At 39.9% G+C, this 12020-nt stretch overlaps 1 protein-coding gene across 1 annotated transcript; it reads left to right on the top strand.

Moving 5' to 3' along the window:
• The first annotated feature begins 406 nt into the window (after positions 1–406).
• Positions 407–11097, top strand: WDCP (WD repeat and coiled coil containing). Its single transcript, XM_016208907.2, has 4 exons — positions 407–998; positions 3449–5294; positions 9273–9387; positions 10823–11097. The coding sequence occupies exons 2-4, from the start codon at positions 3468–3470 to the stop codon at positions 11005–11007; spliced, it is 2127 nt and encodes a 708-aa protein (XP_016064393.2). The 5' UTR covers positions 407–998; positions 3449–3467; the 3' UTR covers positions 11008–11097.
• Positions 11098–12020: the final 923 nt, after the last annotated feature.

The raw sequence follows: 12020 nt of genomic DNA, 5'->3' as shown, positions 1-12020 counted from the left end.
GGGGCCAGAACCGGGACTGGGGGCGCGCACAGCGCGGGGGGAGTCGCGCCCCGCGGGGAATGGCGCTCGGCCTCGGGTTCCTCCTCCACCCAAAACAGAGCCGGGACTCTGGAAGGGTTTTTGGAAGAAATAACATTTGCTCGAAGAGTGAACGAACGGGACTTTAGATTTCTTCTTTAAATTCTTATTTCTAACCCTTCCCTGCATTGTTCCAAAAGTTATCTGAAGGTGTGATTCTGACACGTGGCGCTGGAAGATGGGGGGCGGGGGGGGGCTGAGCAGAGGCGTCCGCAGCAGGCCCCAGAGGGGGTCTTCCCCTCCGCCCCGGGGTTACGAGGAGGCCTCAGGTTATCAGCATCGCTGAAAGCGGGTGCGCTGTGCTGCTCCGGAAGGGTGATGACCAGCTGTACCGTGAGGGTCGGGATCTGCAATTCCCCGCTGGCTGCTCAAGGTGTGGCCCACATTCTCCCAGGAACGTAACTTGGTCTAAAGAAGCCTAGTGACGCCCTAGTCCATGGGCTATGGCCATGGGCAGGAAATTTTGGGGTACGTGTAGAACAGGGGTGTGTAACGAACAGGTCAATAAGAGTGGCTTCTGTGGAATGCACAATATTTCATGTATACATAAGAACATTTTTCTAAGGAAATTTGGTATTTTAAAGAGGTCTTCAACTCCTTCCCATCCCTGACTACCCTATCTCCCCCCAAAAGTTAAACCATGTTGACCCTAGGGCTCCTGGTCTCCTCAGACTAAGAGAACCGATAAGCAGCGGGGGAAGGCGCTAAACCTCTTAAGAGAAAGAGGAATTGTTTGTGGCTTACAGGCGAGTTTCAGTGGGACTACAACTCCCAGAGATCTGTGCGGCAAAGCCCGAGCTTATTGGCCAGTGGGAACCAATAGGCAGGCGGCATTACCGAGCATCCGACCATCGCTGACCTATCAGAGGCCTTAGCGTCGGTGCTTCCGGTACCAGCTGCGGACTTGGGAAATGCCTTAGGTGAGTTGGGGCGGCTCCCGGGAAAGTGGTTTTCTGCGGGGCAGCGAGTCCAAAGGTGTTTCTTCTCCATTGTTGCCCAGCCCAGAGGGTGTGGGGAGCCTGTGGGTGGGCGCGGTGGGAGGTGGAGGGTGGGAGACACGCAGGTGTGCGCGCGGTCTGGGAAGAATGGCGGGGCCCCACGTGCGGTGGTTAGTGGGTGCTGGCGAGCCGCGGGTGGGCTTAAACGAGTGAATATATTCCCAGTGGCTCGTGAGTGACGCTTATGGGAATATATCCTAAGGAAGCCATCCGAAATGAGGAAAGTGCTTTATGCATAAAGACCTTTATCGCAAAATTATTTGTAACAGTGATAAAGTTGCTACAACCAGGGGCCTCAGCAGCGAGGACAATTAGGCAACTTCACTGAGTGAATATTAAGTGGCCTGTGAAAATAATTTACAGAACTTTTAAATCACGTGGGAAAATATATAATGTTAAATATAAAGTATATGATATATAATGTTAAGTGAAAAAAATGCGATACAAAATTGTACAGTATGATTGAAAAAGTTGAACTGCGTGGAAAACGCTAGAGATACGTAATCATAATTTTCTTTGGGTGGATTTTTTTGTGTGAATTTACCTTTCTTGTGTGCTGATTTTTTTTTTCTCCCAAGCACAAGCGAAAGTTTATTTAGAAAGTCACAGAGGTAGAAAAAGTGAGCCAGCTGGGCTGCGTGGGCTCAGGAAATAGGTTTTACAGAAGCAAAAGAAGGGCCCTGGGAGCTTAGGAGAGAGAAAGGCAAAGGTGACGCACCTGTGGGGACGTAGAGGGGGAAGGGAAAGTGTAAATATTTCAGGAGATACCAAATAATTGGAGACCTCCTGAAGGTCATTTCAACCTTTGTTCTCTTGGCTCTTTGTGGGGAAACCCTCTCCCCCTCCTGGTTGCTAGAGCAAAGGGTGTGTGAACTCAGCCCAACCAGGGGTAGCCCTCTCCCCATTGTGAATCTTAAGCAATTGCCATCAAGTGAAGGGGCAGTGAAGTTGATTCTCAGCTGCTGAGAAGTTAGATTCTCAGCAGTTTAGAGAGGGGCAGCAGTGGTTTATTGTGCCTAGCCTCATTTGGTTCCTGCTTGTTTTCTGAACCTGGTTCTGGAGTCTTCTTTTTTTTGCTTAAGTTAACCAGAGTGGTTTCTGTTGTTAATACCCAGGAGCTCTGACTTATACCCCATTCTTTGTCCAAAAGAAAAAATTTAGCCCTGGCCGGTGTGGCTCAGTTGGTTGGAGTATAGTCCCGTGCACCAAAAGATTGCGGGTTCGATTTCCGTTCAGGGCACATACCTAGGTTTCGGGTTCAGTCACTAGCCTGGCAGGTACAGAAGGAAACCAATTGATGTTCTCACATTGATGTTTCTACCTTCCCCTTTCTTCCCCTCACTCTAAAAAATCAATAAGTATATTCTCGGGTGAGGGTTCAAAAAAATATTAGCACATATAAAATCGTGTGTGTGTGTAGTAGGTTTCTTTAACAGTTTCAAAGGCTATACACCAAATTAACAGTGCTTTATCATCTAAATCTCTGGAATAAAAAACCTTAAGAATGAAAAAATTGAAAGTAATACTTGCTTAACCTAGTTTACATTATTGTGAAGGATTGCTGCAAGGAGCAAATGCATTAGGGAATGTGAATTATTCTGAAAATTAAGTTCTATTTGAATATGATGAAGTAGAAATAGCAATAGTGACTTTCGAGTGTCATTTCAGTGTAGAGGTAAAGGCCATTTTGAAGGGAGTTGAGGAATCAAGTCAGAGTCGTGAATATCAGTTACTTACTGATTTGGCAGTGAAAAGAGAATAGAAATTGGATGATGGAGACTTTTCTCAACTTTTTAATTTGAAAAATTTCTAGCTTAAAAGTTGAAAATCCCATGAATACTGACATAGCCTCCATCTGGATTCAGCAATAATTAACATTTTTGCTACATTTGTTTTAGCTGTCTGCATATATATATATAATTTTGTTGGGGTCTTTTTGTTTGTTTTCTAAAGCAGTTGAAAGCACATTGTAGGCATTATGACACTTTATCCCAAATACTTCAACAGGCGTTATCTTAACAATAAGGACATTTTCCTATGTTACCACAGTACCATGGTCACACTTAAGAAAACTATTAACGCTACAATATCTTCTAATATCCATTCCATATTCTAATTTCCCCAGTTGTATAGATTTTTTTTTTTTTGGTAGGAAATTTTGTTTCCTCAATTTGTGATCCAAAGTTTATACATTGCCTTTGCTTGTTAGGGCTCAGTAGTCTCTTTGAACCTGCCCCATTCCTTCTGTCCTTTTATCCCCTCACAACATTGACCTATGAAAGGTCTAAGCCAGTTGTCTTGTAACATGTCCTACATTTTGGGTTTGTCTGGTTATATTCTCAGGGTGTAGCTTTTCTTCTTAATTATTTCAGATAACCTTCATCAGAAAGAATGGAGTTGGGAAAAGGAACATTTCTCAGGAGAGGGCTGAATGCGTTGTATCAAGCAGTACATCCAATTCACGGCCTTGCCTGGACCGACGGGAATCAGGTAGTCCTGACTGATGTGCAGCTTCAGAGTGGGGAGGCCAGGTTTGGGGACTCGAAGGTCATTGGACAATTTGAACATGTTTATGGGGTGTCCTGGGCCCCACCTGGTACAGCAGACACACCCCCTCTGCTCGCTGTCCAGCACAGGCAGCATGTCACCGTGTGGCAGCTGTGTCCCAGCGCTACAGAAACAAGCAAGTGGTTGATGTCTCAGACCTGCGAGATCAGAGAGTCACACCCTCTCCTTCCCCAAGGCTGTGTGTGGCACCCAAAAAGTACTGTCCTGACTGTGTTGACTGCACAGGATGTCTCCATTTTTCATAATGTTCACTGTGATAGTTCCCGAGTAGAAGTGGACAGCAACACCCAGGGCCTCGTTCATTGTGCATGTTGGACCCAGGATGGCCAGAGGCTGGTGGTGGCAGTAGGCAGCAGCCTGCGTTCTTATATTTGGGACAGTGCTCAGAAGACTCTTCACAGGTGCTCTTTCTGCCCAGTATTGGATGTGGACAGCGATGTGCGCTCCATCAGGGCCACTGTGGACTCACAGATGGTCATAGCCACTGAACTTCCAATGGATAAGATTTGTGGCTTAAATGCATCTGAAACCTCTGACATTCCACCTAATAGTGAAGACATTTGTCTGTATACTTCACCAGTTACTGATGAGGTGCCCTCTGTGGATAAGGGGGCAGTCCCTTCTGGAACAAATTCCGACACATCAGTTTCTCCCTTTTCTTCTTCCTGTTTAGATCCTCTAGATCTAACTCATATACGTTTCAGTAGATCTAAGTCTGAGAGTAATGCCCTTATTTGTCTAAGAAAAAAGGACTGCTTGACAGGAACTGATCTGGACTCGTCACATTTGGTCCTTGTGACCTTTGGGAACAAGATTACCCAGACCAAAAAAGTCACCATTCCAGGCATTTTGGTTCCTGATCTAATAGCATTTAATCTTAAAGCAAAGGTTGTGGCAGTGGCTTCCAATACTTGTAATATAATTTTTATCTATTCTGTCATTCCGTCATTTATGCGAAACATCCAGCAAATTCAGTTAGAGAGTAGTGAAAGACCAAAAGGCATATGTTTCTTGACAGATAAATTATTATTAATTTTGGTAGGAAAACAAAAATCCACTGATTCAACATTTCTTCCTTCTTCGAAATCTGATGAGTATATTATTCGCTTGATTGTTAGGGAAGTAATGTTGGAAGAGGAATTTCCAGTAACATTGAGTGAAAACCAAAGTGGCTACTCTACTTTTAGTACTCTGTTAAATAAAGCAGAGAGAAAAAAACTAATTGAAAGTCTTTCCCCAGATATTTGTCACCAAAACAGAGGGCTCTTGTTAACAGTTAATAGCAGCAGTCGAGGTGGAAGGCCTGGAAGTACCTTTATTAGAGAAATCAGAAGTCCTCCATCCAGTGTCTGTGATGACTCCATAGCCCTGGATGCCAAGCCTGTGAATCTGTCAGTGATGGTGCCCAAACCCAACAGCACACCAGACTACACCAGCACCCCGGAACCTCTTGATTTTCCCCAAAGAAAGAATTTACAGCAGGAAAAGGAAACTTCTCAGCTCTCTAAGGAACTGGAAACCTTATCTAGGAAACTGAGTGAAGTAGAGCGATGTCTTTCTGAACTCACAGACTTCCTACGTAATGGAAAGAAATCCTCTCCAGCGTATCCACTGTCTCAGGATCTGTCTTATGTCCACATCTCTTACCAGGTAATTTCTCCTTGAGGAGCTACCACTGTATATAAAAGCTCCTGCAGCCAATAGTTACTGCCAGAAAAATTAATTGATGAGAAAGATGGTATTTAAATTGAACTGGGCATGTTATACTACAGGTGAGTTGTTAAACCTTTACAGGTTGGTTGCCTGCCAACCACATGGACACACATACCAGTATACACTGGTTTTTATGGTGTATGGCATGAAAACATGAGTGATTGCACTTATTCTGCCAATTTATTTTAAGTATATCTTTTTATTGATTTCAGAGAGAGAGGAAGGGAGAGAGAGAAACATCAATGATGAGAGAGTCATCATTGATCAGCTGCCTCCTGCACACCCCCAACTGGGGATGGAGCCTGAAACCTGGGCATGTGTCCTGACCAGGAAGTGAGCTGCAATCTCCTGGATCCTAGGTCGATGCTCAACAACTGATCCATGCCTAGCCGGGCTGCCAATTTATATTTAGGAAAAAGTATTTTTTAATCGTGCTATTTCATTGTGAAACTTTTTTCTTATGCAGTGCAGACCCTCTTTCATTTATAAGAGAGGTTGTATTTATTTTAAAAATTTTAATGCACCGGTTTATGCATGCATATGCAAACATGGTATTACATAAATGGCATCATATTATTTTTTCATAAACACTTTCCTTCCCTATCCAGCTGAGCTGTGCTCCTCCCCATTTAACTAGCAGCTTAATGTGGATCCTTCCAAAGTGTACTTCAGACTCATATAATCTTACGTAATCTTTGTATACGTAGGTATATAGGTACAAATTATATATAGGTTCAGAGGTGTTATTGTTTTACAAAAATAGGGTCATGTGGTGCACTCTTTACTTCATGCCGAGAGTATGCTCTTTATTCAGGTGTTCCCCTGTTGATGGACATTCACTTTGTTTTCAGTTCTTAGCCACTCCTCATAGTGCTGCAATAGTATTCTTGTATGTATCCATTTGTATTCCTACTTTTATTTCTGTTGGGTTGGTTCCCAGAACAGAAGTGCAGTTCGAATATATATGTTTCTACTTTTAAAAGATTTGCCAGATTGCCTTTCAAAGATTTTTAGATTTTTCCTCCCTCCCTCATGAATCTGATAAATGTGAAGTGGTATTTCACTTTTATTAAATTCCTTTTTCCTTTATTATTAGTGAATTTGAGTACATATGCCTTCATGTTTTGGGGCCAATAAATGAATTAGCTATTGCTCATTTTTTCCTATTGAGTTAGTAGTTTACAAGAAGTTTTTGTATATTATAGAAATTAATTTACACGCAATAATCTTGATTTTCTTGCAACATTTTATTAGTTTGGTTTTTACATTTAATTTTTTTTTAATTGATTTGTTGTTCCACTTATTTTTGCATTCATCGATTGCTGCTTTTATGTGCCTGGCCAGGGATCTAACCCACAACCTTGGCATATCGAGACAACACTCTAACCAACAAAGCTACCTGGCCAGGGCCTACATTTACATTTTTAATCTTTAATTAAATTTTTGTGTATGAGCCATTTCTATTTTCTGAGAGTTAGATAACCAGTCATACTAGCAACATTATTAAAAATTCACCTTTATCCCACTGAACTTGATCTACCACATTTATCATATATAAACTTGTCCATACTGAGATCTAATTCTGGATTCTCCATACTGTAACTGCTGTAGTGCTGATCTCTTTACCTAAAACTTTATCAGTACCAAACTGATCTGATTACTGCAGACTTATATATCTTCGTTTTAAAAGATAATTGCAAAAGGTTGCTGTTGAAATCAATGATCAATAATATGTAAATTGCTCTTTAAAAATAGTAAAATGGTAAAGAAGTGATACTTTAATTTTTTTCTTAAAACTAGTATTATTTGGCTGACTCAAGGATGTAAGTTTTTAAAAGAACCAAAGAATAATTTAAAACAATTACATCCTGCTCTAATTGAGTGTCTTATTATAACGCCTTGATTGGTAACAGCCATTTTACTAAAAAAAAAAAAAAAAAAAAAATTACATTTTTTAAATGAAAAATTTCAAACACATAAAATACATTTTATATTAAGAAATAATGTAAACACATAGACTACATAATAAAATCCTGTATTTCCTGGATATAGCAGTTATTAACATTTTGCCATATTGCTTCTTTTTGTTGTTTTCTAATATAGTTTAAGTAAAGATATCATGTATTTCACCCATAGATATTTCAGGATGCTGAAAAATGCAGCATATTTGCTTCAATAACTACAGTCCCATTATCACATGTGATAACATTAACCGTAGTTACTATTATCATCTAATAACCAGTCCTTATTCAGATTCCCCCAGTTTTCCCTAAAACCAGTTAAATCACAAACCAGCTGAAAGTCATTTAAATCACCAATATAGTTGTTTTCAAATTAAATTTACAACCATATTAAGAATTAGTTATATCATGTACCAAAGCTCACTGAAACACATTTATAAACATTTAACACCTCAGTTCTAGATTTTTGTTACATTGTCTTTAGCTAAAGCAGTTAAATGGTTTTATAAAAATACATGAAGTTTTCTGTGTATTTTCAGTAAATAGACTTTTTTATTTTTTAAATTTATAGTATTTATAAATGTGAAAGTTGGTTTGGATTTTTTTTTCTTACATGACTTTTAAAACATTTTTTTCCATTTTTATTTCTCTTTTTGAATAGGTAGTTCATTTACTTGGTTTAAAAAGGAAAACAGGTTTTAATAGAAAGGTAGATATATACTAGGAAGTCTTACTCTCATCTCATCTCTGTTTAATCTGTTCCCCTCACCTCCAATAGGTAACATCTTTATTTTTATTTATTTATGTAGATACTAGCAGATCTTACTATGTATTTTTATTTCCCCTTTTGTTACACAAAAAGTAGGGCACTATATCCAGTGTTCTGCATCTTCCTTTTAACATTTAATAATATATCCTCAAGAATTCTTCATATCAGCATACAGACTTTTTTTTTCCCTCTCTTTTTTTTTTTTTTACATCTGCACAGTATTTTTTTTCTTCCGAATTACAAAAATAATATGTGCTCATTGGGGGGGGGTAGGGGGGAATGTAACTGATATAGGAATAATTAATGTTGAAAGTAAAAATTCTCCATAATCCAACCCTTAGAGAAAGTCACAGATAGAGTTAAAGTACGTCTGTCTTTTTTACCAAATAATAACATACCTTTTTCTTTTGTAAACATAAGTGTGATATTTTAAGTAAAATAAATGTGGGGTATCTTGCCTTTTCAGTTCCTCAGTTTCTCAATTTATAATGAACTGATCCAACCAAGCTATTACCAGTAATTACCTCTGGAGGTAGAGTTTGGGGGACTTCACTTTCTGCATTATAAGTTTACGTTTACTCTTTTATATTGAGCATATGTTCCTTTTGTGCTGAGAAAAGTGAAAGAAAAAAGGCAAAATAATCAAAAGCAAGGAAGAGTTTCCCCTATAATTTCCAAAGTGACATCTTTCATAGAGTTCAAATGAATCATTAGTTACTTATGGTCCTTACAGTTTATTCATGTGACATCTTTTAAAATGTTACTTGTGCAAATCCTCTGCTACTCTGCCACCTAGGGCAGTCTTTCTGGGCTTTTTTTCCCCAATAAAACAAGCATGAATTTATTTATTTACACCTAAAACATCTAGGCACCTGTTCCTCACCATCAGATTGTGCCTCTTAGGCTACTGCCCATTATCTATAATGTTATTAGTCATATCCTAGGACAGCCAGTTCCTAGTGATAAAGTTCCTAGGAAAAGTAAATTAGGGGTTTTGTTTTATTTTGATCTTTTAGTTGTGTTAAATAATATAGCAAAAGCTCCTTATATAAAACTGAAGTCTAATTGCTAGTGGTAATAGGTAAAGAAGTATTTTAAAAAACTACATTTTCTATTCTTAAGAAATGTTAACTCTGTTGCTTCTGCAATTGGTTTAACAACTTTTTTTTTTTTTTGTATTTGAAGAAGTGTTATGTAGGATCTGTTGTTGAAAAAAGAGATGTGCTTCTCTGCAATGGCAAACTAAGGCTCAGTACAGTGCAGCAGACTTTTGGCCTCTCTCTTATTGAAATGCTACATGGTAGGTAAAATTCAGAAATTAACCCTACCCAACACCCCTTCCTCCCACCATCTGTTTTGTAGCTTTCACTGGTAATGCAAATCACGTGTACCAATCATTCTGTGATTCATTAGATAATTAACAAGAATTAATTGTCTGCTGTATACCCAGGCCTATTACACCGTACACATGGAAAATACATGCTCTGCCCTTAAGGAACCTATAGCCTAGTAGGAAAACCTAACTGTGTACATGGAAAACTAGAAAAGAGTTACAAAGCCATATATAGGGTGGGACAAAAGTAGGTTTACAGTTGTTTGTATTGAAAAATAATACAATAATTAATAAATAATAATAGATTAAATTCCGTGTTTCACATACAGCCATAAACCTACTTTTGTCCAACCCTGTATAACAGCTGCAAGGAAGTGACATAAGAACCTCATATACTTGTTGCACTAGAACATAAAGATCATAGCAACATAGCAGAATATTTCTGAAAGGGGTTGTTTTAATGTGCAGCAAACTTATGGACATGAGGGACTGAGTCACGCCTACGTCCATCAGTGGTTATTGCCTTAGGCTCGTTCTTGTCACAGTAGCCACTACACTGAACATAGAAGTTTGTTTCATTTTCCCCCTTAACATTATAGCATCAGCATTGTTCTGTTTTGACACATACATTTATGATGTGACTTCATAATTGTCATTTTCGCTGAGTGGGTTTAATGTTCCATTCTAAAGTGTACCATATTTTACTTTGCCATATTTTCTTTGACATTTAGGTGGGTTCCAATGGTGGCCCATTATAAATAATATTAATAAAAACCTCTCTGTATTTTACATGTTGTTTTTGGAAAGTATAGATTTTTAGAAGTGAAATTAAAAGGTCAAAAGGTAAGACACGGTAGACCTGAGAGAACCAGAGAAGGCCCAGGCATGTTATACTGTGTTACCCTGGAACAAGCCTTTCAGGGTTATCTGGGCCATTCTTGTCTAGCTCTGGTCACCTCTGCCTCCTTGGGTGTCTAGAGGTTAGTATGGATCTAAAGAATAAAGAAGGTTCCTTTGTAAGAATGTCCATTCCCAACCTCACATATTTCTGGAGAAACGGATTGATAGCATGTAGATAAGGTAGGGACACTCCACACACAACCCCTGACTCGAATGTGCGGACAGAAGCTCATATGCCTACCCCTGAGTAATAAATGCCCAGCCTGAGTGAAAAATGCATGTCCCTTAGCTGTGCCTGAGTCGTCAGCATCCTCCTGCCACACACCAGACCCTGTGTGACACACAGCCCTTCCGCCTCCCATTCTCTGTGAGGTCGTGTGATGATCAGGTTTAACAGTGTCAGCTCCTGAATTCTTCCCCTCAAAAAGTCTCGGATGTTGTTTTTCCTTGTAGAACAAGAGGAAATATCCTGAATTGCCTGTGTGTTCCTTTTACTTTGCAGACTCCCGCTGGATCCTTCTCTCTGCTGATAGCGAAGGCTTCGTCCCATTAACTTTTACAGCCACACAGGAAATAATCATAAGAGATGGTGGCAGCTCCAAGTCAAGTATCTTCAGAGAGTCTCTGTCTCAGAGTCTTGATTTTGTCCTCTTGAAGTCTTTAGAGACCTTACAGCCCGAAGTTTAGATGCCACCTGCTGTTCTAACAACGTAGGCAGTATGACCCGATACTTGTTTGTAGAGTATTTGGTGCATAGCTTTTCAGGTGAGACCTTTACAGACAAGATCTGTTTTCACTGTGGGCTCGCCCCACTCACTCTGTCGCATGGAGGTGAAGCACTTGCCATGGTTGGCTTGCCCACTTTCCCTGCTGTCCCCCCAGGCTGAGGCTCACTTCTCTGTGGAGGAGGCGGTCTTTGTTGGATGACTCAGAAAGTGCTTGTTTATGTATTCACGAGGTGTGGTTTTGTCTTAGGGCAGAATTCCCAGAACAAGGCAGTATAATGGTGCCCTAAGGATTGTGTTTTATGGTTTCTCTGAGGCTTTCTGTCCCTGGCCCAGAGCTGTGTTAAAGCTGTCTTAGAAGCACTTAAAAGGTACCTCAGCGTGTTTTAGATCTTTCTCTTGGCTTAAAGATGAGGGTAAGGAGTGCATATGCTTCAGCCCATCCTTTTTACCCCAAACCAGCAGGAGTCTACAGAGCTCAGTGGAAGATAGAAAGCCCATTGATTGCTACCCCAGGGCTCCCTAGAACAGGAATTAGTTATACTTCCAGAATTTAAACCTAACCCTAACCCTCTTGCTTACTTAAGGAATTCTGGCTGTCTAAGGTCCAGATACTACTAAAAACACTCCCTGGGCAAATTTCAAATGACATTTCAAGTGCTTTGACTCTTTTAGATCACACGTGGGCGTGGGCTGATGTCACTGTATGATGCCAGGAACAGGCGAGGTCTAGGACATGGTTTTATGCTCTTGCCTCTCCTGATTTTCTCCCTGAAAATTTTTTTTGCAGTTTGGGATTATAAAAAATACCCTTTTCTCTCCTTGTAATCAACTCTTAAATTGTAACTTTAATTTTGGTGTTTTTCTTTTCCTTCCAGTCAAGGCTTAGAGACCAGCATAGAGTCTGTGAGAGAAAATATTTCAGAAAACTGGAAATTTCACTGGATCTGGGGTAGTTCTAAAAAGTACCAGTTA

Source organism: Miniopterus natalensis, chromosome 13, assembly GCF_054644295.1.
Source record: "Miniopterus natalensis isolate mMinNat1 chromosome 13, mMinNat1.hap1, whole genome shotgun sequence".
Classification (NCBI taxonomy): Eukaryota; Metazoa; Chordata; class Mammalia; order Chiroptera; family Miniopteridae; genus Miniopterus; species Miniopterus natalensis.
Note: the sequence above shows the minus strand (reverse complement) of the source record. Positions and strands in the feature narration are given on the sequence as shown.

What these genes read in the sequence shown, in the direction of transcription:
- WDCP (XM_016208907.2), top strand. Translation starts at nt 3,468, where the DNA reads ATGGAGTTGGGAAAAGGAACATTTCTCAGGAGAGGGCTGAATGCGTTG. An exon ending in ATGTCCACATCTCTTACCAG is followed by an intron (nt 5,295 to 9,272) that starts GTAATTTCTCCT and finishes TTGTATTTGAAG; the next exon opens with AAGTGTTATGTAGGATCTGT. An exon ending in TCTTATTGAAATGCTACATG is followed by an intron (nt 9,388 to 10,822) that starts GTAGGTAAAATT and finishes TTTACTTTGCAG; the next exon opens with ACTCCCGCTGGATCCTTCTC.